Source organism: Patiria miniata, unplaced genomic scaffold, assembly GCF_015706575.1.
Source record: "Patiria miniata isolate m_02_andy unplaced genomic scaffold, ASM1570657v1 HiC_scaffold_22, whole genome shotgun sequence".
Taxonomy (NCBI): Eukaryota; Metazoa; Echinodermata; class Asteroidea; order Valvatida; family Asterinidae; genus Patiria; species Patiria miniata.
This window is the reverse complement of record NW_024037061.1, coordinates 4,505,834-4,531,542: the sequence shown is the minus strand read 5'-3', so window position 1 is coordinate 4,531,542 and position 25,709 is coordinate 4,505,834. Positions and strand designations below refer to the sequence as shown.

The following is a 25,709-nucleotide window of genomic DNA, read 5'->3' as shown; positions in this document are numbered from 1 at the left end:
CATGAAAGAAGACATCTTCAGCTTTCTATAGGGATGAAATTTGTCAATGACAATGCTTGGCACATAACGACCATTTTAGTTTGAAAAGACACATCCACGCTTTGTGCTCCCATTCAATAGTGCACATCCACGAAGCGTATAGTTTTTTAGCACGCATGTCCTTGTGTTTTTTACCACAGCGTCAAAACGAAAAGTTCAACAACCTTGGGGTGACGACATTCATAAAGTTGATAAAATTCTCTAAATGCTGATATAAGAAACATGCTAATTGGACAATAAATTCCGACGACCATTTTGGCTTGAAAAAAAATAGCCCGTCAGTGTTTTGATTAGTTAGCCCATGGTTAGCCCACAGTTTAGCCACCCACACACGCGCGCGCGCGTATTATATACATTACTAATGCACGTGCCTATTGTGTAACGTGTGTTCTGTAGTGTGTGTATGCAGCACCCCGCGTATTTGAGCTTACAGGTGTATGTCCGTTTGCCTATATCAACTTTTCATTATATTGCAATTTCTCGTCAAGTACGCCTGATAAGCGAGGCTCAGGAGAATAGTGCACCGACCGGCCTCCCTCTATGATGCAACTATATACAGTTGCAACTTATCAGGCGTACTTGACGAGAAATTGCAATCACGTGCATCGAATTTATTCTTCCTTTAGAAAAAAGACAGATTCTGTCTAGGGCTAAGCAATCGAAAGTAATTTACCAGATATGTTGCTCATTTGTGGACAAAAACAAAATGAGATTTCATTCTGGCATACTGTCACTTCAGTGGAGCTCCAGCAATCGCGAGCAGGCGGTCGTTCCACTGTTTTACGATTTGATCAGTATCACCACTTCGGTTGACGTTTGGCTGAGACTGTCACAGTTTTCACACAAGACAGAAATTTGAAGAAAGCATCTTACTAGCAAAAATGGCTACGTTTGCTCCACAACTGCAAGTCCCTTGCTTTCTTCAATGTGTGATTCTTGCCTTTGCTGCTGTAGCGGTCACTACCATATCTGCAATTGGGACATTGTCTTGTAGTCATCAGGTGAAAAAAGAATTCCTACCAGCGGTTAACAGACGCCTGCATGTAGCTCCATACCGACAAACTCTTGCAAAATCTCACGTGTTGTGTGTGAGAGATTGCCATGCTGATTCTGGCTGCTTGTCGGTCAATTATCTCCCAATCCGTCACATCTGTCACCTCAATAACAGCTCTAGAGAGGAGCATCCAGGAAGCTTTGGCATCTCGTGCGACAGCGTGCACTTCGATGCGGATGCACTAACACCTTCCTTCTCTGTGTGGAGGTGTTACTGTAGCTGCAAGGAGTTTCTTCAAGCGGGCCATGATGCGAGCGGTATCTACACCATATTCCCGGCTAGTGTCCGCAATGATGGCTTACAGGTCTACTGTGACATGGAGACTGACGCTGGAGGATGGATCGTCATCCAGAGGCGTCAAGATGGCAGCGTTAACTTCTACCGCGACTGGGCTGACTACCAGGTAGGCTTTGGCAACTTCTCTGGTGAGTTCTGGATCGGAAACGACATCTTACGCAATTTGACGGCCTTGGGAACATGGCAGCTTCGGGTCGATCTGGTGGACTGGGACAATGTAATGACGTACGCGGAATATGGACAGTTTGGAGTTTCTGGAACCAACTATCAGCTCACGGTCGGCTCTTATAATGACATCAGCACGGCAAAAGACGCACTGACAAGCAAGCACAATGGCATGTTGTTCTCAACCTGGGATAAGGACAATGACAATTATCAAGCCGGTAGCTGTGCCCAAGACAACTACGGGGCGTGGTGGTATGACTATTGCTACCTGTCAAATCTTAATGGTAAGTTTTATGCTAAGCGTGCTCCGTTCAGTGGTCTCCCATGGAATGACCAGCAGGGGCAATATGAATGGTTCAAAAAAGCGAGCATGAAAATTCGTCAATATCCATAAAGGCAAAACAAAATTAAAATCGAACCATACGCCATTTATTATAGTCTGCATCAGTTATTGAATCATTTCGAATTATGTAATTAATTTTTCAACGATCATTTTGATGCTCGAAAGTACTTGGCGAAGATAGTTTACATTGTTCGTACATAATCACGTTGCAGTCACATGCGCACTGCACGAACAACTTATTTCATTCCTAAAACTATCAAATTTGCATTTCAGAAAATTTGCATTTGCATTTCAGTATTTTTGAAGGTTACATGCGGTTACTTTTAAAGGCACGTAGGTGCATTTGTATTACTCTGAAACGTACCTACCGATTTAACGAGAAAAAAATCGCTCCCTCAAATTGAAGATAGGACTGGTACCAAATACGATGTGAAATTATTCCACATGAACTGGTATCATTCGGAAGAAAACAACTATTTAACTGGTTTAAGAAAATGTGCTCGCGGGCACATGTTTTTACATGCATTTGCAACGAAATGTAGTTGCCATACCCCAATAATTGTGAATTCTTTTTCTCTGATTTCTCAAATTGTTAAGTATCCACTAACAAGTTAGTGGCAATGCACCCGTCTTAAGATTTTGAGAGATTTTGTTGCTTCAAATGAAACAAAAAATTCCACCAAAAGCAAATGTACTATAATTTTAAATCTTTAATTTTGTTGGAGTAATCGCTGATGGATGAATGTTAAAGTTAAAATGGTATCGCGTACTGAAACGTACAAAAATGCTGAATTTCAGCACTAAGGATTCGGACAAATTTGAGAATATTTAAGATTAATTATCATTATCATAACTTTTAAATAAGAGATTTACTGGAGCGGGGTTTGAACCTGCGACCTCCGGATAGCCGTTCCGGTGCTCTACCAACTGAGCTATCCATGCAGCCCTATGTCGGCGGCTCCTCATTTTATCATATGTCTTTGTTCATAATTTATTAGTTGAACAAATGAAGTTAGCGCGGAGTTGGATTTGAACCTCTACCAGTTAATCGACCGGTCGCAAGTTCTAATTCCGCTACAGTCAATGTATTTGGTCAGCGTTATAATGACTCTATGATGGCTTCTTACGCACCTAGTTAGTGTCCCTTTTTTCTTTTTTCTTTTAAAATTTTAACTAACCTAATTGTTTGATTTTGGTACACTTTTTTGAAACCGCAACATTAGCGTTGATTTGGCCGGTGTGAAATTGTGTCAGCTGGTTTTTTTAAATTTCATAATCTTATTATTATTTAAACACTTTATGCACTTTGTGTGAAATAATTAAGCTCACCATTTGTCGAGATCAGTGATAGATTAATGCCATACATTGTTGAAATTATAACGCGCACTGAAAGTTAGAAAAATAATGCTAAATATCTTTTACCAACAGAGTTTAGGGAACGATAACAACAAAGACACTAACTTAGTTATTATTATAGCTATTATTGAACGATTAGGGCGACACACCTTTTGCTCTAATAGGGCGACACACCTTATTAGGGCAACACATAATGTGTCGCCCTATAAACCGCAAAACTTATTTTTGACCGCAAAACTAGCGTTGATTTGACCGGTGTGAAATGTGTCAGCTGTAATTTTTCATAATCTTTTATTATTATTAAAACACTTTATGCACTTTGTGTGAAATCATTAAGCTCACCTTTTGTCGAAATCAGTGATATATTAATGTCATATATAGTTAAAGTTGTAACGCGCACTAAAAGTCAAGAAAATAATGCTAAAAATCTTTTATCAACAGAGTTTAGAGAACGATATCAACAAGGACACTATAAACCTAGTTATTATTATAGTTATTATTGAACGAAGAAACTGATAGGAGCGTGAATCGAACCTGTAACCGCCGGAATTTAGCACTCCGAATTACCGGTAAGGTAATGTGGAGGTTGCGGATTCAACTCCCTCTCATGTCAATCTTTTCGCCCCACTTTATAGCTATATTATGCATGCACCTAGTCGGACGCCCTTTATGGCATATCTGATTATCACTTTGAAACTTTCTATTAGCGTTTATATGTTCGGTGTAAAGAGCTTGCATGTCAGCTTTAATTCAACTTTGCAGTCATTTTCAATATTTACGTTATGCACCTATGTGCTACCAAAAGAGGCACTTATCTATTTAAGCGTTGATTTGTTGATGCGACAGCTCTAATTTTATTCTCATTATCGTATTAATGAAACCCTTCGTGTGTTGTTTTGTAAACAATTCAGCTTACCTTTCAGTTACAGAGAAAAACCAAGTGTGGTGTAGCCTTCACCAAGGCTGTCAAGCTTGTTCTCCAAGTAACTTGTTCCCAATACTGTACAGCTTAGGCTGATTAATTTTGTCCGGTATCCCTGTACATGTAGTTGTACTATTGGCACACCGCCACGCACACTAATGGTACTAGCGCCAGCCTTAACGATCAGGCATGTACTTGTGTACTACATGTACTTGTGCAGGCAAAGCACAAGCAGAAGAATTTCAGGGGACCGTTGAGGCTAGTGTGCGCTGCGTTGAGCCTTGGACTTGTACAGGTACGGTGTGCGGTAGCGGGAACAAGCTCGTCCGGGGAACAAGCTTGACAGCCTTGGTCAAGGCTACGTGTGGTGTCACGATTATTCGGTTTTTGTTAGATTTACAAAAGGGCGTGTCCGAACTACCGGGCTGCGGCTTGAAATTACACCTGTCCATGGTTGTAATTTGCAGCCGCAGCCACGTATAATTCGGCACGACCTATTTATCATATCATGCACATTATCTGTCTACATTTATCTTTTTTTTAATATATATAATAAGCCTATTGCTTCATCTGGAAAGATGAAGTGAACGATGAAAATGTCATTTGGTGTGTTGACGAAAATGATACATACTTGCTCGCTGCTTGACGTAATGCGCCTGTCAAATGTCCCCCCCCCCCCCCACACTGCCCCACGGTCCTATGTTGGGACTTGGTCACGTTTTTCAAGACCCAGGGTGAGGATTTTGGTCACTCAAAATACATTGTTACCATTGGCGTGCTACATGGTAAGGCAGTCACTACTGCTCCCCACGTATGTATGTCGGAGCACGGTCGGAGATTGTCACATACATTTTGCCCGAGGGGTGTTGATTTTGTAACTTCAAAAGTGACAGTCCCCACGTCTTGGGTGTGGCAGTCCCTGGTGGGGGAGCAGTGGGGTAAACAACGTCACCGTCACCACGAAGCGACTTTAATCCCCGCTAAGTGGAAAATATGTGTTTTTCGAGATACTAGTGATTTCAGTTGACGATGTTTTGAAACGGTGATCTAAATATCGTTTTAGCCTCAAGTCATATTTTGTTGCATTGTCTGAAAGCTTGGATCTGGAATGGCACGTTTATGTGTGATTTTTATTGAACAAAATGTTATTAATGAGTAATCAAACTAATTAACCATAAGTACTCTTCGTGTAAACTCCAAAATCGATCACGCTGTATTGGAGTTTTCGCGAAATGACGCCAAGCATGTGTATTTTCTATGGGCTTAGCGTTACTTCGTGAAAACGCCCAAATTGGGTTGGGCATATCGCGTGGCATTTATGTTACTTCGTGAAAACGCAAAACCCGTTTTTGACACGTAGTGTGCAGGCAGTTTGCACGCGAAAGACTGGTACTATAGTACACTTCGTAAAAACGCATTTTCTGGTTTTTACCTGTTAAGTTACAAACGTTAATTAATGTCAATTAATATTTTGACAAAACTAATTAACTCTGTGTATAGTAACTTCTTAAAAGGTGATACATTATGTGTCAGTAATCACAAATTAGGAAAATATCAAAATCGCAAAATATCGATTTTTCGATGTTAGTGTCACTTCGTGGTGACGGTGACGAATTGACAGTCGCATATTGTATGGGTTTTTTTCCGGATGATCAGATTTACGAAAAATTAAAGTAACTGGATGGAAACACTATTCGCTTTTAATTGCTAATAAAACAGTTTAGTTGATGTCACATAGTGAAGCAGTCTCAGTAATTAACTTTGAATCCCCTTTAAAAGGTGTAGCTCCACTGATCTTCATGTGTAAAAACGTGGATAGCTCATCGACCATTGCGCGCTGTACATGCATTTGAAGCTACGCGCTGGTTCCAAATCTCTCCATTTGGATATGCTACGGGAACCAGTACGAACCACTCCCATCGAACATTGATGGAAAAAAAATTGTATAGTCAAACATTATTTTTAACTATTTAAAATATGACTACATTTCCCGACTGAAAAAAAAAAACATTTTTCATTCATATTCATTAAATTTAACATTCAATTTTGTCCGAGAAAAATTCCACACGCTTTTAACAAACCCAATTTAGTCATTTACCATTCAATTTCAAAATGTGGTCACCCTCTTTAAAATAAGTCACAGGGTCGCGAATATTCGTCATTACAGATTTAATTCAGTAAGCTGTTGACAAATGGCAGCATTCAGGGATCGAACTCGTCTTATATAAATCAATAAGACGAATTTGATTTCTGAATAACAAGTTTTGGCATTGACGAGACCATGGGCGTCGCAAGGATTTTTTCTAGAGGGGGGCAAAAAAAATTTTTGCCAAAAAATGCTTGTATTTCTCAACACTTTCTCGATTTATCAGTTTAAGAGGGGGGCAGGGACATTTTGCCCCCCCCCCCAACTCATTAAATTTACACCACTTTGTCTTCGCGCCTCTTTTTCTTTTCTTTTTTTCTTTTTTTATCTTCCTTTTTTTTTTTTTTTTTTTTTGTTGCTTTTCCAGGGGGGGGGGGGGGGCAAGTGCCCCCCCTTGCCCCCCCCCCTCGCGACGCCCATGGACGAGACGAAATCGAATACCCAAGTATAGGAAAACGTGTGCTCATTGTTTGAATATGCTTGAAATGAATTTGAAATTGTCTGACAAAAGATGAAATAAACATCTGAAGTGGACTAAATCGATGTTCATGGACGAATTTGAATATAAGGAATGGTGAATTCGAATGATAAACGTTTTAAAATAGCCGGGAAAGCCTAACAAAAAAAGATGAAGAATTTAAGATGTTATATTATAATAGATTTCTTTGCACGTTTATTGTTATGGGAGTTGTAATATGGTGGCCTGTGACTGCCCTTCTAACAGCTAATGGGTTATCCAGAGTTATAGGTTGGCGCGGACATCAAGGAACTTCTGAGAACTGCTGATCGCGTTCCTAGACCCATTTTCGTAAAACTGAATGGTTCTTGAGTCGAGTCTGGTCTGGAGTGCTGAATGGTAACATTAGCTACCGACGAAAACTCACGTGCTAGTGCAACGATGTTTTCATTGGCTCGACTGAATGCCGCACCGCCCTGTGGGCGTGGGAGGTATTACGTCATGGTCAGCTGAACCTAGGCTAAAACCTCTTTTCATTAGCACGTGCTTTTTCGTCGGTTTCTATGTGTTACAATCAAGCACTTCTGACTTAAGAATCATTCAGTTTTAAGTAAATACGTCTGGGAACTAGACTAAGGCAATGTAAAAAATTCTCCCGACGACGGGCAGAGCTTACTGTTCGAAACGTTGAGTCCCTCCAGTTCTTTTCAGAACCACACATACTCACAATAGAGATTTATTCACATGGTGTCACCGCAAACTTATCTTGTCTTAGTATTTTTGCACCATGCAAACCTTCAAATCTTAAAAATATCCCCTATTAATGCTTGGTCTCTCACAGCATGTACGGTTTGATTGATAATTTCCAAAACTAGCCTTTACAAAAAGCTAGTCTTCGAATTCTACCTATGTATTTCCAATATTTAAGTATAATTCGCATCAGTCACGTAGCTGATATTTCAAACGTGAATAAAACGGTGCCGTGCTTGCGATTGGCATTTGTGCTTCATCAAGTTTGACCTCACATTACGTTGACAACAACACTCCAAATCAATAGGCCTTGGAGATTGGCACGAAGCGATATAATAGAACGAGACTCTCTTTTATGAATCCCAAGCGTATAATTAACAACTGAAGAAGCTTTAATAGAGCCCATTCATCGAATCAAACGGCATTTGGCTTCAGAATTCACCACTACAGGTCGCTATTTCCAGCCTTTTAGGAATAAATCTTCAGTGTTTATCTCGGAATCCCTCTTAAAATTTAGGCCGGTCCATGACGTCTGCTCAAGTAACAAGTTGCGTAAAGTACATTGTATACGTTCTTTTAAAGGGGAATACAGAGGTGACGTGGATGTTCATGGCATAATTTTATGGTTTATCTGTTGTCCCAACGTTGTCCTGACAACAGCGTTGTAATCAGCTGGCCTCGGCAATTGACACGACGCGATGTAATTAACAAAACGAGTCACTCTTTTGTGATAGTACTCCCAAGCGTACAATCGTTACTCAAGAAGCTTCCTTTGTATTTTAAAGGCTTCGAGGGAGCTTGGTAGTCAGCGGCATCTTGCAAAACTGTGTTCGCACTTCCTTTGCGATATTTTGACATTTGTGAAAACTGAAACAGCGCAAGCTATAAACTACAGACAATTTAATTTTTCATATTTCAAATAACTGCATAAGTGTACAATAAATTGCTCAATGTTATGCTATCTAGTCGAATAAAAATATAATTAACTTTATTTATTGGTCGACAGTGGTGATAGTTATGGTGATTCCAGATGCTTCTTATGGTACACACCTTATGTAGATTGTTACACAAATGAATACTGACGTAGCAGCGATATAAATACACAATTACTTGTATATTCAAGAAATCGTGATTAGACAAAAGTACTGCACAGGCCCTTTAAAAAGCGATTGCGTGGTTTTCATTGTGCACAAAGTACTGTGCAAAGCAAGTTTCAAATCACAAGTGCATGTTCATGATGTTTCGACTTTAAATATAAAAATAAAAACACTTCAGTTTTTCCAATGTGGTCTTTTGCGCTAGCTCTGCTTCTTTACGGTGTATCATACAGGCGAACCAAGCTCCATGTGGTTTGTCAGCCACAAATGATTATTAATTGTTTCACCTGGGCCTGATGTAGTCCTCCGGCCGTTGGTCTTCCGGACAGCCTCTTATCTCTGCGGTACCACCAAAAGTTGTGATGCTACATAACATATTTGCGCGAGCCCCGACTTTGTTTCTACAGCCAAGTGCCTTCTTGAGCGCTCCACGATATTGCTTGCTCTTAAATCCATAAATGATCGGGTTCATGCACGAGTTACCGTACGCAAGCAGTACGCTGGCGTGGTAATACCAGGCAGAGAAGTTCAGGTTCCAGCCGCACATGTAGGCGAAGAACATGAACTGGTTTAGAGCCCAGCAGACGGCGAAAGTCACCACGACCGTGAGCAGCATCTTGACGACTTTCTTGCGCGCGGTGAGGAGATCCCTCGACAGCTGGTTCTCTGTACCATTTGACGACGTTGATTGGCGCATATTCATGATGCTCTTATGCAAATTACGCATGATCCGCCAATAGGAGAAGCCCATCAGGCTCAGCGGGAAGATGTAAATGACCGAGAAGTTGGCCGCGCCCACAGACGTCCGCCAGGCCGTGCTCTGCCACTAGATGATGCATCGGCCGCCGTCGCTGTAAAATATGTAGAAGAAATAACTATTCATGAGCACGGCCATGGCCCATATGCAAATGATCATGCCGATGGCTTTCCGGGGGGTGAAGAGCGCCTCGTAGCGGAAGGGGTGCACGATGCTTGAGTACCTCTCTAAGGGGCCATTCAGAATTTTCAATTGTGCGGGTTGCGTGTCCTTTCGGAAAAAATCCATTGCTGCTGAGTGCTGGGCGGAGGCAAAAGTTGTCTCTTTGCAACTTTTCGACAACAAACAAAAGTCAAAAGACTTGGATCTTTTTTTCCATGAAGAGTGAATTTCGATTTTCAATTATTTAGCTTGACCCACCCACCCACAATTTGGAAAAATAGTCGAAATTTTAAAACATTGAAAATTCTGAATGGCCCTTAATATATATATTACAATGTACATCCTTATTTCCCCGGTATGTTATTGCATGGCGTTTCTTACGTCAATTGGAAATAGAGCCATGAATAATGGTATAGTCATAGTGATCGAACGAAACTTCGTTTTGATTAGGCCAATAGTCAATTGCTAAATATTTATTGATTGATGACACAGACCTTGGTTTAGTTTTTGATACTACCGTAGACCTGCCGAGCGGCTGTAAATATCAAACTAAACCAAAGTTGAAAAAAAAATAGAGGATAAAAAAAATCAAAAAGTTATGTGCTAGCCAAGCTTTCAGGGGTCGGTCTGAGCCATAACAATGCCCCAGCCCGCCCCTTAGTTCTCTTCTGGGCTCTCGGGTGTCCCGGCCAATACACACCTTCCATGTCCATCCATATAACCCCGGAGGGCCAGGCACCATGTAAAAGCGAAGAGCTAAGGGAGGAACAGGGCGGCCCCTAAGCCCTGATCCTCCGAGTGGACCACATGCCCTGAACCTGTACGAAGGCGCCAACCTGGAGCTCACGGACAGTACCAGCCGCAGAGCTTACCGATTAAGCTAAGGTACCGTTGGTATTTTACGACGGGAAATTAAACATCTTATAATGACTGAATAGAACGCGTGCGTTGAAAAGCAAAAAGACACCGACGGGATTCGATAACGGGCTCGGCGATTCGTGGACGACGAATCTAACCACTCGGCCATCAGGCTTCCTTGGAATTCTCCTCAAAAACAATTTGTCTGAATAATAGGCGGAGAAACCCGGAGCATATGCTGTGTGCATCTGTTTTGGCTCCATGGGCGAACAGAATCGAAGTCGATATTTCGGGCAATAATGAATCAACTGTTTTGTTTGGAAAATTGTATACGGCAGCCTCATTAGCCGTAGGCCGTGTGCTAAACATGTATTGTCGTTACGCGACAATGAACACTATTATTATGTAGCCTGAAACAGGTATTAGGGGCGGATCAAGAAATTTTGGCGGACGGGGGGGGGGGGGGGGGGGGGTCAGGCCCGTTAGATGTTTATATCTGATCTTATCATTTTTCATAATTGTATAGCCTATACATTATTCTGTGTGTGTCAGACCCACCCACCCACAATTTGGAAAAATAGTCGAAATTTTAAAACATTGAAAATTCTGAATGGCCCCTAAGGTGAAGCAGGTCAAAGTGAGCACCGAGGCGATGAAGCTGGTCCAGAGGGGGAACTTGGACAGAAGTAGACGGCACAGCAGGTCGCCTGCAAGACCTGGTGGCACAGAAATTGCGAATCCTATGGAGGATAAAAAGAAAAGCAAGTTATGAATCTGATATTAATCTTCAGAATATTATTAATCGAATCGCAAAAATAACCAAAGAGGTTAATAAATTTAGCTTATATAGGACAAAATTCCTGACTAAGTTTCAGGGCGAAATGGTCAGTCTGCACATTTTGTGTACCCCTCCCCCACACCTCAGCAAATTGGTCTGGCCACGCCCGTGAATCGGTGATTGAAAGAAAAAGTATAGTCCGTTAATTGGACTTGCGCCCTCTATTGACAAAAAAATATTTCGCCATCCATAGATTGTGACATGCGCCCTCTATAGACTAACGAAATTTGGGTAACACTGTCCAATCAAAACACGAAGCAAGGTCATGTGACTAGCGGGGCTTTTAAAGCTCGTTTGACGGCCAAAACACCGACAAAACTGACAGTTATTTTGGCATCATATTCTTAAGTTTTGAAAGGGCTCTGTGTTTGTTTCACAATGGGTAAGTATTACAGAATAGTTATGAAAAAATTAAAGAAGGAGTGAATCGCGATTATTTGGTATAGGCCTAACTATAATTATAAAATAAAATATCGGAGTAAAAAAAAACAACGAAAACGATCGTTCACTTTTCACTGTCATGACTGTTGCACGGACATGACGGAACGTACACTCGTCACGGGTGTCGGTCACTTCGCCCCGTTTCCACTTCGCCCCATATCATCACTTCGCCCCTAACCACTTTGCCCGGCCCCATCCTCACTTCGCCCCATTCGCCCCGTCGCCACTTTGCCCCGTCCCCACTTTGCCCCATCATGCCCATCCCAACTTTGCCCCATCCAACTTACTTCGCCCTACATGCATAACATGCCCTAGCCCCATAAATGTGGCCTATTTACTGGACTGCCTCCGTAAACATAGGCCACACATCCACATGTACAAAAATCGTGTCGACGGAGCCAAATTTTGATTTTCACATTTAGGCTTAGTTTGTAGGTTTTTTTTGCTTTAGAAGCATACTCACCCTCTTTATAGGCTAATCAGAAAGTGCTGCCTTTTTCAGATGTATATTTTTCGTGAAATTTCCAGATTCATTTTTACACGTTTGCGTATCAAAATTTCAACATAAAATTTCACAAAAATTAGACATCTGAAAAAGGCAGCACTTTCTGATTAGCCTGTAAAGAGGGTGAGTATGCTTCTTAAGCAAAAAAATCCTACAAACTAAGCCTAAATGTGAAAATCAAAATTTGGCTCCGTCGACACGATTTTTGTACATGTGGATGTGTGGCCTATGTTTACGGAGGCAGTCCAGTAAATAGGCCACATTTATGGGGCTAAACATGCCCTATCCTACCCTAGCCCCATAAATGTGGCGATCGTGTACAGTGTACATGGTGTAGGGCCCGGAACAAAATCCACTTTAAAATTATCGACATACCAAACTAGTTAGTTGGTGTGTTTTCAATAAACAGGTATGTCATAGATAGAAGGCAAGGTTTTGATTTTTTTAAGGGAAATTTGGGGGTAAAATGATGATGACAGCGCAGCGAAAACACGCAACCCGAAAATAAACAACATGATAAAGGTGGCGATCACCGCGCAATGAACCATGAGCATGCATGGTGCGCTGAATCGCAAGGCACAAACCGTGCAAGAAAATTGTGATTTCTACCCCAAGAATCTGTCATGTCTGTTCACAAAATTTTGCAAAACGGGTGTCATTAGAATTGAGAAAAGTATGCTTTTGATTGTAAACATGGTGAAGGTGATTTTTGATAAATAAAAAACATTGGTGACTCTAATTTGATCTAAACAAAACAGGGGCCCTACACTTCACGATCGCCATAAATGTGGCCAATTTACTGGACTACCTCCATAAATTAAGGCCACACTTCCACCATCATGACCATACTGTACAAAAACATGTCGAACTTTGTCAAATTTTGACATGTTTGATTTTCACATTTGGGCTTAGTTTGTTGTTTATTTTTGCTTTTGAAGCATACTCACCGTCTTTATAGGCTAATCAGAAAGTGCTGTCTTTTTCAGATGTCTAATTTTCGTGAAATTTCATGTTGAAATTTTGATACGCAAACGTGTGCAAACGAATCTGGAAATTTCACGAAAAATAGACATCTGAAAAAGGCAGCACTTTCTGATTATTAGCCTATATTTATAAAGAGGGTGAGTATGCTTCTAAAGCAAAAATAAACTACAAACTAAGCCTAAATGTGAAAATCAAAATTTGACAAAGTTCGACATGTTTTTGTACATGGTGGAAGTGTGGCCTTTATTTACGGAGGTAGTCCAGTAAATTGGCCACATTGGGCTAACTTTGCCCCATTTCCACTTCGCCCCGATACAAAGTTACTGTTTATTTAGACTAGTTTTTAATATTTAGGAAATTCCTAATTGATTATTTAATTCGAATCAGTCCAGCTCCTCTTCTTTAAAGATTCAAACTGATTTTATAATAATGGGCACAAGGAATATGTGAACGAGATTTCAGCTTCCTTCCTCTGTCAGGTAAAAATATTTTTAAAATGGTTTATAATTTTTTTCGCTATGGCAACAGACATTCGTACCCTGAACTCTGTTGTGTACCCAACAGAGTCAGAGTCCATCCTGAGCTACTACAGGCTCGGATTCCCATTTCCTTTTGGAACAAAATCCACTTTTAAAAATTATGGAAGTCGGAACACCAAGAGATGTGATGAAGTGGTCCTATTTTGGCTTGTATCTCCAAATGAAAATTCCCGGCAAACGACTCATTCGTGCAGCTTGATCGCATCACATATTTAGACCTAGGATACCAAATTGAGACTTTAATACCGAGAGAATGTGTGTTATAACTGTTGGGTTGTAAATAGAAAATGCATTGAATAATTTTGAATAAGCGCAAAGTTAAAGCATGGGTTCGGGGTTCAAATCCCCATGGAACTCCGTAAAGTAAGTAACTAATTAATAAAGAGGACTGGAGGAAAGGAAAGGGTGAGCCTCTAGGAAGAAAATGGAGGAAATAATCGTACAGGGGCTAGAAATTATTGAACAGAAGTGGAGTTCGAATACCAAGTCCAGTACCAAAGTAACTTTTGCAGGCTAAAGCAGTCTTATTTCTTCAGATAACTCATGTTTGTTGTAATTTTGAAATGCACTTTCAAATAAAATACCTTCCTTTTTTTTGCAGTCAGAGGCGTGAGACCTGAGTTCTCACAACATGCATGAAAGCCAGTCAAAATGAAAGCCTGATGCTGATTGGCTGGTAGAAAAAATATTTTTACTTTTGTTATCAGCCAATCAGCATCAAGCTTTCATTGCATCCAGCTTTCAAAGTTGCCATCTTGGTTTTTGAGCCTGTTTTGGGGTTGTCCTTGTCGTCTTTTACCCCATAATTTCCCTCATAAATCAAAGCCCTGCCCTCTTCACACAAAATTAAAACTGCTGATGTTCAAGAAGGTGTCATAACCAGCTGTTCAGACATGTCAAGAAATATCAGAATGTCACTTTTGAGTTTCATTCAGTCCGCTGTTTGCACAACTCAAAAAAGCACACAAAGCACTGTTTGAAGGAGAACAGGGCACTACATATATATTTGCCTTTTCTGTTCCCAAAATGGCCCACTTGTCACCCATCATGCAAATTCACTCAAACAGTATTTGCAATGAGGCTTTTTGTCCTAGACGCTTGCATACTTAACGGTATAACATGTTTAGGAATTTGTTTTTATCTTGTGGGAACAAACCTTTTCTCGTTTTATTTTAGGTTCATCGTGTCACCAAGCATCTCATTTATTCACTCCTTTTAAAGGTACAAAACGAAATATGTGATCAAACAATTTACCTGAATCAAACTTAAGTGCAGGGACAACAAATGAATGAGAATGGTTTTCCTTTCCCATATGGCAGATTTCACAGTGCAAGTCCAACGGATAATGGAGGCTGGTTGCCGGCCAGAAGACTGGCTTGGCTACCTACGACGTCTGGAGACGGACCCTCACTTTTCAGACACAACCAACAGATATCGGTCACTCTGCAGCATGTACAACAGCGCCCTCAAACACATCGCTCTTGACAAGAACAAAACAAATCCAGCCTACGCTCAGATCTGCATCAACTTTGCCAAACTTAAAATGTAAGTGAGATTGTGCAAACAGTAACGTGGCCTCCGGATGCGGACAGATTTTTTAAAGTGTTTTTATGCCAATGTAAATTTCCATATTTGTTACCACAGCAGTAGCCTTGGTCAATGCTCTCGTCGTTATTCGTCCCGTACGCAGTCAATCGTCGGCATATATCCTCACGCGCTATGCACATGCATGAAAAAATACAGCGCGAACAGCGACCTCACACGGCCACTATTTTTATGCAAATCAGTTGGAGACGATCTCGAGCCTTGGTTCAATCGTCGGCAAAAGCTTATGTTTTTCTTTATTTTGCTCTGGATTTCTAGCGCACGACCTCGTATGCGAATACAGATAAGTGTAGGCGGGGCTAATATGTGGAGTGTCCAATCACACCTTGGTAAATCCGGACGTCATCAAATTATTTGCAGCTATTCGCCTTTTGCGGACGTGACAGGAACCACAGTTTTTGTGCATTGGTGCCGTGTGCAGAGACACACAACGTGTGCGTGTATGGATTATGTACGGTGCCACGTTTCACTATGCAAGTTTCCACGCAACGATCAACCAATAAGAAAACGACATTTAAGGTCAGCTAAGGCTATTAACATAATGAGCACCACCCCCAAAACCTCACATGGACGATTGAACCAAGGCTCTCGATCGTCCCCAACCGATTTGCATATAAAAATAGTGGCCGCGTGAGGTTGCTGTTCGCGCTGTATTTTTACATGCATGTGCATAGCGCGTGAGGATATATGCCGACGATTGACTGCGTATGCGACGAATAATGACCGAGAGCATTGACCAAGGCTACCACAGCAGTGATGCCACCACAGAGAAAAAGTGTCATTATTTTAAGTCAAAGTACACTTGCCCTTTTGCTCTAACAAGTTATTATTATTTTTTGTGTGACAATTGCAGGACCCATGATCCCGATGATGCCCGCATGTTTTTCAAGTATGCTAGAGCCAACATAAAGACGTTAGCCATAGTCCATGTTGAGGCTGCGCAATTTGAGCTTGACCAAGGTATGTGTGCACAAAGTATACTCGGAAAATTGATGATTTGATGGCTGAGCCAAGATATGGAGACGTGTTGTTGGTCACTAGGTATACTGCACGGATGTGGAATATGTAACACACCAGTTGTTAATTTGTGCATGAAGGTTATCTCTTCCTTCAGTCCTTACAAAACCCAACATGATGCCATTCAGATTTATTCATAAATATCTAAGACAGTTTACCCATTTCTATTGGTTGAGAGCCCGCCACATGGGTGGTTTTAAACCACTGAGAAACCACAGGCTGGTTTTAAACACTTGACACAGTGGAGTGACACAGTGGAGTGTCATGGCCTAGCGGTTAAGAGCACCGGACTCATGTTCTGGTGTTTCAGAGGCAACAGTGACGTGGGTTTGAGCCCGCCGGCGGACACTTGTGCTCTTAAGCAAGGCACTTAACTATTATTGCTTCGTCCTACGGATGGGACGTTAAGCCATAGGTCCCGTGTGTTGTATAATGCACGTAAAAGAGCCCAGTAAACACTTATCGCTAAGAGAAGGGGTTTGCCCCGGTGTTTCTGGCCTCCTGTATAAACTCCCACGTGGAGTATTTAGGAGAAGAACCAACCAAGAACCAAGAACTTTATTCCTATCCTGCAACGCTGCTCTCTGCATCACATCACGCAATACGTGATGTGCCAAGCTCAATGATATGAGATATTTAGTACTACGCACGCAAGGCACGTACCATAAGCATGGTCAGAGGGATGTTTAACAAAACAGGTAAAATTGTTGAACAAAATCGTTGTGAATGTAAGAATTGTTTTGAGTTTTTGACCGAAAGGTATTTATGAATGGGAATGAATCTGTGCTTGGCCAGTATTAACCCTAATCTTCCCAAACCCTCCAAAATCCTCTTTGCAAAATGGAGAGTTTTGCAGGATTGAGGCTATGTGGAAAAAGGTGTGGCTGATTTTGGAGGATGCACTATGTCAAGGTCTTGGGCCGGATCTTGTGTTGTTGATGCTCAGCCGTGCATAAGTTTAGGCCTATATACTTGAAATCCTCCGCACTGCTCCAGGATGTCACTGGCTCTGCCTCAGCCTATTGACAGTCATAGCCGGAGGATTTTGCAAGGATTCAGGCAGTGGTCACCCCTCCATGGACCATATTCAAGAAATAGCGGAGGAGTTTGCAGGATTGAAGCTTTATACAATGTTTACATGGAGGCAGTTGGAGGATTTTGCAGGATTGAGGTTGCATCCGAGCAAAAATACCTAGGGAGTTAGGGTTAAACAAGTACACAGTGTTTAAAACCGGCTAGGCCGGGGCCTGGTTGCCGATAATGTCCCGTGCCTTCAGCTCAGGCCATTTTCAGTCGCTTTTAAACATACTTATTTAAAACCGGCCAAGCACATATTTATTCTTTAATTTAATACAATACTTCACTTTAAGATACAGTGTACCCCATGGCAAACAAGTGGAATGACAGCTACATGTATAGCATTTGACAAACAGTGAGTGGTTGATAGATCATTCCACTTTGGGCATCCTGTGTATCATTGTTACAGCGATTTAGCGGGGGCTGCTTTGACTGTACCATTTCAACGAACTCCAATATTGATTTTCCCACTCAATTCTACATGGTCTAGGAAACAGAGACAAATGCCTGGACATCTTGAAGAAAGCTAAGAATCTGAAGGTGGAACCCCAGCAGATGATAGCCACAGCCGTACAACGATTCAACATGGCTATGACTTCTCTACACAGTGATGAGAATGGTGATTCTAGGACGACAGGGGATCAGGGACAATGGATCAGTGCTGGCTCAAAACCACCTGTTGGACCAAATTCAAGGTAAGTCCATTTGTCATAGTCATTAGGGCATAGTCATTAAGTCTTGGTAGTCTTAACAAGCCTATTGCTTTTGGGGCCGACAGGTCAAAGGTCAAGGTCACTATATTGCTAAAACAATAGTAATCTTGTCAACGTGGTAACTTCAGAAATACTTTACTTCGGAACTTGAAATTTGGTTTTTAGGTTGTTATTGATAGTCTTAAGAAGCATGTTGCTTTTGGGGCCGACAGGTCAAAGGTCAAGGTCACTCTTGCTAAAACAATAGAAATTTTCCATTTTGGTTAGGGACACTGACTTTATAACAAACTGCCAGCATGCCAGGGGGGATTGCGCAAGTCTCACTTGCAGTATTTTTAATAATTTAGTATGCGCCAGTAAAAAGTTGCACGAAGATCGTGCCATTTAAAATTTGCCTGCAGCGATCTATATGGGCCCTAAAATCAGATCATATTTCAAATATCAAACAGTCAGATCATATTTCATGCAAGCACTGTGACTAGTCAAATCCAGTCAACAGACAAAAGCAGGAAACTGTAGCACAGCTGGCTTATCAATCACCTACTGTCAAAGCATGTTTGTATCAAGTTACATAAACAGTCACAGCCAGTCAATCCTGCTTTATGTAGGCTGGGACCTCTCAACTGTTGAAAACAAGTGAAAGGACTACTTGGAACAGAAGGTTTAGCAAGTGTTTCCATTTGAAATGCTTACTAATGCTGGGTTCACACATTCCCGATTTTTAAGCTGAATTGCTGTGAATACCAATTCTTGAGTAAATTGGGGAATGGTTCTTAGCAGCCTCGGGATGATTCTGTTAGTTCAGTGAAAGATCGTTAAAAGATCGGGAAGCGCCCTGACAAATTTGAACATGTTGAAAACTGTCGGGGTGATTTGGGAACCAGTTTCAATTCTTGGTTTATTCTTGTTGTATTCATAACTAATTCGGAAATGTGTAAACCTAGCATTAGAAATGATTTGTAATCCTCTGAACATATTCTTTCTCATCAGAGTTACAGCCACCAGATCTACTTCTCTTGAGAACACTAAGCCCCAGATTGCAGCCCTGCAACCACTCTCCAAACACTTGACGCCATCTCACACCAATGGTCCACCTTGCAGCCAGGCTACAAACAGACAACACAATCAAGCAATGCTATCTGCTCAGTCTCAGCCTCAAGCCAAACCAGACACTGCGGCTGCTCACGGTGAAACGCCGGTCTTCCAGGAATATGTGGACTCAACTGTCAGCTTTGGTCGATCAGGAGGCAGGTAATGACAGCAAAAGATGTAGTAGAATCCAGCTTTCTTCCCTGTACCCTTGAAAACGCGCCGTGGGCCTGTGTTCGCTATGTTGGTGGGTGGGTGGGTTGGTGGACAGTTTACTCGGCCAATTTTATCCGGGTGTACTCCCTAGGCCTTTTTGCTAGGATGTAGCCTCAATCCAGCAAAATCTTCCAATTGACTGCATGGAAAAGTAGCATATAGCCTCAATCCTGCAAATTCCTCCTTTATTTCTGGAATATGGTCCACGCGTAGGGGTGACCACTGCCTGAATCCTGCAAAATCCTCCGGCTATGACTGTCAATAGGCTGAGGCAGAGGCAGTGACATCCTGGAGCAGTGTGGAGGATGTCGAGTATAATCAAGGACTAAGTTTATGCACGGCTGTGCATAAGTAATACAAGGTCCAGCCCAAGACCATGACACACTGCGTACTCCGAAATCAGCAACGCACTTTGGCCATGTAACCTCAATCCTGCAAATTCCTCCAATTTGCAAAAAGGATTTTGGAGGATTCAGGGCGGTTAGGGTTAAACTGTTTCCATGCTACGCGTGTAATGTATCACGGCTTTGCAAGTGACTTTGTTTGGAATAACTGTTTTGATGACACTAATGCGCATGTGTCTAATTTGCATATTAAATCACGCCCCATTGCAATGCAAAATTTGCGATTGTCAGTTCAGTTGTATGGTACGTCGTGAAGGCTGTGATTTCATGTACACCGAGTGACAAGTCTCAAAACAAGGTACAAAATAACTGTTTTATTGACTTTGGGACAAACAGCGCCATGTGGATTGTCACTGGAAGTAATAGTCATGATTGTTTTTGCATAGTTTCAAAACCTTTCTGAACTCGTCGCTATGCAAATGTGACTTGTCGCTGTGACTCGTCGTGATGTCCAACGCTATTTTCTATGCCTGCATTGATTGGAACGTGAAAATTATTTTTGTGTTCATGACAAAGACTGTTCGTTATGCACAGGCGTGCGTGCACAGTTTTCATTTTCTTTACTCTTGAGGTGCCGTTACCGTCTTAACGTGTTACCCGCCATGGGTTGTACCACTTGGTACTTGTTTTTTTAAGTGATCTTGAAATCATTGTTGAACATTGTTTGTTGACGTTGAAAAGAGAATAAAGTATGCCTTTTTACTTTGTGGTATTTATGCTACTTTATTTGACAATAACTCTTCTCCATGTGTCTTGGTACAAATATTTTAAGTTATCTGTCAAGAGATTAAATTGACCTATATTACATTAATTTACAGTTGTTTCATTTAATGAATATTCATTTGTTTCTTATTTCATTAGGAAACGGCAGTCAAGTGGAGCAAGCAGCTCAGATGATGGAGACACCATTCCCTGGCTGTTCAATAAGCCGTGGGAGGTAGCATCCCGTCCTGTTGCACCCGCTGGGAATGTAACGTCGCAGAGTGCATCCAAGCTGAAGAGAGGGAATATCTACACGCCTGACTGTAAAAGTCTGCCTGTGTGTTACAGTGTAGGCGAAGCATCACGTAGAAAGAACAGGTAATGCCATGTCTTCATTAGATGCATTTGTATGCCTGGAAAAGGGAGATTGTTTCTGAGCTGGAGTGGATGTAATCATTAACATTGAACATTAAAATACCCAATACACGTTGGAAATAACACCACCAAGTACACGATATGAATCCATGACTTGCTTTTGCTGTATAATATGAGGACAAAGGCAGCTATGTTCCCACCCAGGGGTTACTATTGGAAACATATGACACGAAGAACTTTTGAAATACGCTTAACAAGTAGGTGAAAATTAAATTAGGTTTTGCCCTTCACCGACGTTTAAACACTGTATACTCAGTGTGTTACCTCCAGAGTGAAAGTTGGAAAACATCACTCGGGTGGGACTCGAACCCACGACCTCCTGCTTTCTAGTGCAGATGTCTTACCACTCGACCACTGAGCTAACAGGATCAGTTGGCTGGTTGGAATCTGATGTACATAGCAGCGAGTACCGCATAAACTATTATAAGATGGAATGAAGAAGGGCAAAACCTGGTGAAGGGCAAAACCTAATTTGATTTACATCACCCCGACGCAAAAATTCCATCTTATAATAGTTTATGCAGTACCTGCTGCTATGTACATCAGATTCGAACCAGCCAACTGATCCTGTTAGCTCGGTGGTCGAGTGGTAAGACATCTGCACTAGAAAGCAGGAGTTCGTGGGTTCGAGTCCCACCCGAGTGATTTTTTCCAACTTTCACTCGGGAGGTAACACACTGAGTATACAGTATTTAAACATCGGTGAAGGGCAAAACCTAATTTGATTTATATCACCCCGACGCAAAAATTCCATTTTATAATAGGTAAAAATTGCTGTCAAAAGTGGGTTTCCTTCTTTTTGCACCACCCTGTACAATGTATATCAAAATTTTATTGTAATAATTTTTTTTTCTTTCTAAAGACCTATTTATGGCACAGCACAGCGAGTGAAACGTTCCTCACTGATACTTCAAGAAGTCCCCCCATCCAACCCTGACGATAGTGACGATGACTTCCCTTTCCCAGACATCAAACCTTTAGAGAAGACCGTCTCACCCGGAGAGGACAAGAGTGACTCAAGAAACGAAAGACTGACGGCAATCATTGAATCGCCACAGCAGACGAGCAATGATTCAGGTGTCGCTATGATGACCACCCCATCTACAGAACAACCACGACCTCCTACACTGTCCAGAAACTACAGTAATGTAGACACCTTACGCCTACACACCCCTTCTCAACATGATGGAAAGCCCCAGGCCAGTCAGCAAAGAATGCAAAGTGGACTGTACCAAATGCAAGATAAGGGGATATCGCAAGATGCATCATCTGTGAGCCAGGAAACACCAAATGTACCACATAGGTAATTGTTCCAACCCGATTTGAAACTTACACAGATTTTTTTTTCTTTGCCAAATTGCCAACCTCAATTTTTGTATTGCCACATTTGTCCAAAAATTTAAAATAAGCTATTGAAAATAAACAAGTCTTCCATATGCAACTTTTGTGTGTTATTGGTTAATTAAACAATAAAACAGGCTGATTAAACAGAATACCGTTAAAGATATCCAAAAGAAAATAACACAAGTATAAAAGACCTACAGACAAACATAAAAAAGTTACAGAAAAAATTGTTTTCCTTCCAACATGATCAACCTACATTGATAATGTTAAGGTCGTTACTGTAAACGCAATGTTTCTTCTTTTTCTTGACCTGAATATTGATCAAGTTGAGATTTGCCTTTGCAGCTGACGAAACACAACTTTAATATCCAATTATTGTCTACATTCTTGGCGGTGTGCCATACATTAATGTTGTTGTTGCTTTTTTTTTATCCACAGTGTCAAGCCTGAACCTCCGGTGTCCCGTCCTACATATCAACCCCCGCTGATAGAAAATGGGGCAAGCCATCAAAAACCCATCCATTACTATGGAAACAACCAACATTACAGTCAGCAAATGGTAAGAAACATTGTCTATCGCCTTCAAAAGATCCTTTGCAGAAAAAATATCCTGAATAGCTTTACCTTTCCAGTTATTGTTTTGATAAGATATGTAATTGGGAACATGCATACAGATGTCATCTCTAAAAAAAAAAAAGTTATAATATAGGTTTTCCCGGCCAATTTTCTGAAACGTTCATTCACTTCTGAAAATCGGTCATTCGTTTTCGTCTGAATTTGAATAAACATTTCATCCCATTTCATCTCAACGAAAGTTCAATCGTTTTCATTGTCCGTGTATTCGGTTTTGAGAAACAGACGGCCAATTACGTTACATGTGCATTCATTGACGCAAGCATACTTTTTCTAAATTGATTTCAGGTACAGCTAATTTGATTGAGGGTTAATGAAAAAGAAACCCCTAATTATTTCTGGTGCCGAATGCATTAAACTAAAAGTGAAATAGAATGGTGAATGTTTGAAATCGCCCTCTAAAAGCGAAAAAGAAATCTTGTAAACGAATCTGAATGGACATAAACGAAAAGTGCTGCTCAATCACTTAATTGATTGAACTGAAATGGAATCCAATGCTCTGGTAGCGAAAATGAAACGCGTTTTCAGAGCGATTCTCAAATTCCGACGAAAATGAATGACTGATTTTCAGAAGTGAATGAACATTTTTGGAAATTGGCCGGGAAAACCTATATATATACAGCTGGTTATAATTTAACCCCAAAAAGTATTGATGTTGATGTATTTTGGCCATACAAAACTGTGCAAACAGTTCACAATGAGAGAAGAAGATGCAACCTGTACCCAAATGAGAAATCACAGGTGGTTTAAAAACTTACTCTTTTTTTATTGATCATAATGTAATATTGTCCGTGAATCGCTTATTTCTTTGCAAGATGGCGCCAATGCCCGTACCCCAACCTGTACAGAGGAAGGATGTCATCACTGTCAATAAAGTCACATATACTATCCTACGAATCATCGGGAAAGGCGGTTCATCAAAGGTAAGGATTCTACGAAAGCACGGCAAAGTGAAATTAAGCGATCGCTTTTCAAGTTAACCCTAAAAGGGCCGGGGGCGGGGGGCGGAATCCACCCCCACCCCTCAACATTTTCTGCAATAGCCTATAAAAAAAAATGTTTTCGCAACCCAAGCTGTTATGACTTTTTAGCCTCGAGCTTTGCGCATCTTTTGATACCAAAAACATAAAAATCGGACCACATAAGAATCGAAAACTGAATTTTCCCATATACGTCATGTACACAGAGCAGAATTGCCATTCGTACATATGAAAAATTATTTAGCCATAATTCCAAAACCTATTAACCTATAGTCATGAAATTATTTGGGTATGTTTAGGAAGAGTTGTTCTATGCATGTACTGAGTTTCAAAAATTTTCGTCACTCGATGGCCGAGATCTTGGGGGGGGGGGGCAGAACAAACATGACGTTATAAGCGAAGGCTGCATTTCGGCAGACATTTTAATTCTGTTTTCCTAAAAGTTGCTAATCTTACTGCATTTCAGCAAATTATGACGCTTTCAACTTGGTGCGTAAGTAAGCTTTCAGTAATATTAAAGACACATAAAACAGACATTTGAACCAAATTTTTGTTTTTCAACTAGTAAAAGAATATTGTCTTAAACCTTTGTTTTGCAGGTGTACCAAGTGTTCAGTGAGAATAAGAAGAAAGTTCTAGCCATTAAATATGTCAAGTTGGACTGCGCTGACGACATGACCGTACAGGGCTATATCAATGAGATCACACTGCTCCAAAAACTGCGTAATAGTGAAAACATCATACATCTCTATGACTTGTAAGTACACTTGTACGTTCAGCTAGAGTTATAACAAAGCAGTGCGGGCATATTGTGTGACCTCCTTACTGTAGCTCCTAAGAGTGGTGACATTATCAACTACTGTTCATACACACTAGGGTGAAACACTGCATAGGTGCTGTACATATTCAAGAAAGTTGCCTCGAGAAAGTTATGTCTGAAGATGTGACTTTGCATTTAAGTTTGTAAACGTGAGGCAAATATTAGGGTAATTTTAGAATTGTGGTCACCCGCCATTCCCCACACTCACCGACACGGATTTATGCCACTGTGACTAAATCAACAATGATTGACAATTACTAAAAAAGTAAAACTTGACTACTGGTACCTCTAAAGTCTATTGTTATACCTCTGTCTTGAATACTGTACTTTCATTGGCCTAGAGCGATCACGTGTTATATAAAAAGTCATAGCACACTCCCTGTGGTACGTGATATCCCACAGGGAGTGTGCTATGAAATTTGTACGTACATGTACAGTACGTACGGTGAGAAACGCTTGTATCGTTGGTACCCACGCTGTTTTCACACATGAGTGGGAGCAGTGAACTAGCAGACGATCAGCTGTTTCGAGCACGCGACATGCATGTGAGTTGCCGTTAGATTGTTATGATTGTTGTGTTTACTGCTGTTTGTTTGCGTGACTTTTACATCAAAATCCAAAGAATCCAAGACAGAGGTATAACAAAACAATTGTTGACTGCTGTGATGTGGGATATGACGTTTTGAACATCATTATGCGCCCCTCGGGTGTTCAAAGTGTTATATCCCACACCACAGCAGTCAACAATTGTAACTCAAGTGCTGCGATGCCTCTAAGTTTTTGTAAATTAAGTAGTTTTGAAAAAATCCTTAATGATTTGTGCTATGAATGTTTAACTCAAAAGGAAGATCGCGTGAACCTGGGTCCCTTTTTTGTAATTCGAGTTTCGTTTAAACATTTTGGAAAATTTGTTATAAAATGTTTACATGTGTACACGTTACATGCTTAGTTGTTTACCCAGATG

At 41.0% G+C, this 25,709-nt stretch overlaps 3 protein-coding genes across 5 annotated transcripts in view; 2 read left to right on the top strand and 1 right to left on the bottom strand.

Moving 5' to 3' along the window:
- The first annotated feature begins 716 nt into the window (after positions 1-716).
- LOC119730644 (fibrinogen-like protein A) lies at positions 717-1,949 on the top strand. Its single transcript, XM_038203634.1, has one exon. It carries the CDS (start codon positions 921-923, stop codon positions 1,947-1,949), a length of 1,029 nt encoding a protein of 342 aa, XP_038059562.1. The 5' UTR covers positions 717-920.
- A 6,436-nt stretch (positions 1,950-8,385) lies between these two features.
- LOC119730217 (galanin receptor 2a-like) lies at positions 8,386-9,609 on the bottom strand. The gene has a single exon (XM_038203008.1). The coding sequence runs from the start codon at positions 9,375-9,377 to the stop codon at positions 8,910-8,912; it is 468 nt and encodes a 155-aa protein (XP_038058936.1). The 5' UTR covers positions 9,378-9,609; the 3' UTR covers positions 8,386-8,909.
- A 1,859-nt stretch (positions 9,610-11,468) lies between these two features.
- LOC119730476 (dual specificity protein kinase TTK-like) overlaps positions 11,469-25,709 on the top strand; it is a 31,526-nt gene continuing 17,285 nt past the window's right edge. For 2 of the 3 annotated variants that reach the window (XM_038203405.1, XM_038203403.1), the window contains exons 1-11: positions 11,471-11,623; positions 14,887-14,931; positions 15,030-15,255; positions 16,169-16,275; positions 17,900-18,104; positions 19,113-19,373; positions 20,693-20,911; positions 21,831-22,271; positions 22,751-22,871; positions 23,761-23,868; positions 24,525-24,682. In XM_038203405.1, coding sequence (XP_038059333.1) covers positions 11,620-11,623; positions 14,887-14,931; positions 15,030-15,255; positions 16,169-16,275; positions 17,900-18,104; positions 19,113-19,373; positions 20,693-20,911; positions 21,831-22,271; positions 22,751-22,871; positions 23,761-23,868; positions 24,525-24,682 — 1,895 coding nt within the window. In that variant the 5' untranslated portion in view covers positions 11,471-11,619. Of the gene's footprint in view, positions 11,624-14,886; positions 14,932-15,029; positions 15,256-16,168; positions 16,276-17,899; positions 18,105-19,112; positions 19,374-20,692; positions 20,912-21,830; positions 22,272-22,750; positions 22,872-23,760; positions 23,869-24,524; positions 24,683-25,709 lie in introns of all 3 variants that reach the window. The other variant, XM_038203404.1, reaches the window with a different exon arrangement.

Bases quoted from the DNA above. Each gene is read 5' to 3' on its own strand.
- LOC119730217 (XM_038203008.1), bottom strand. From the start codon at position 9,377: ATGGGCTTCTCCTATTGGCGGATCATGCGTAATTTGCATAAGAGCATC.
- LOC119730644 (XM_038203634.1), top strand. From the start codon at position 921: ATGGCTACGTTTGCTCCACAACTGCAAGTCCCTTGCTTTCTTCAATGT.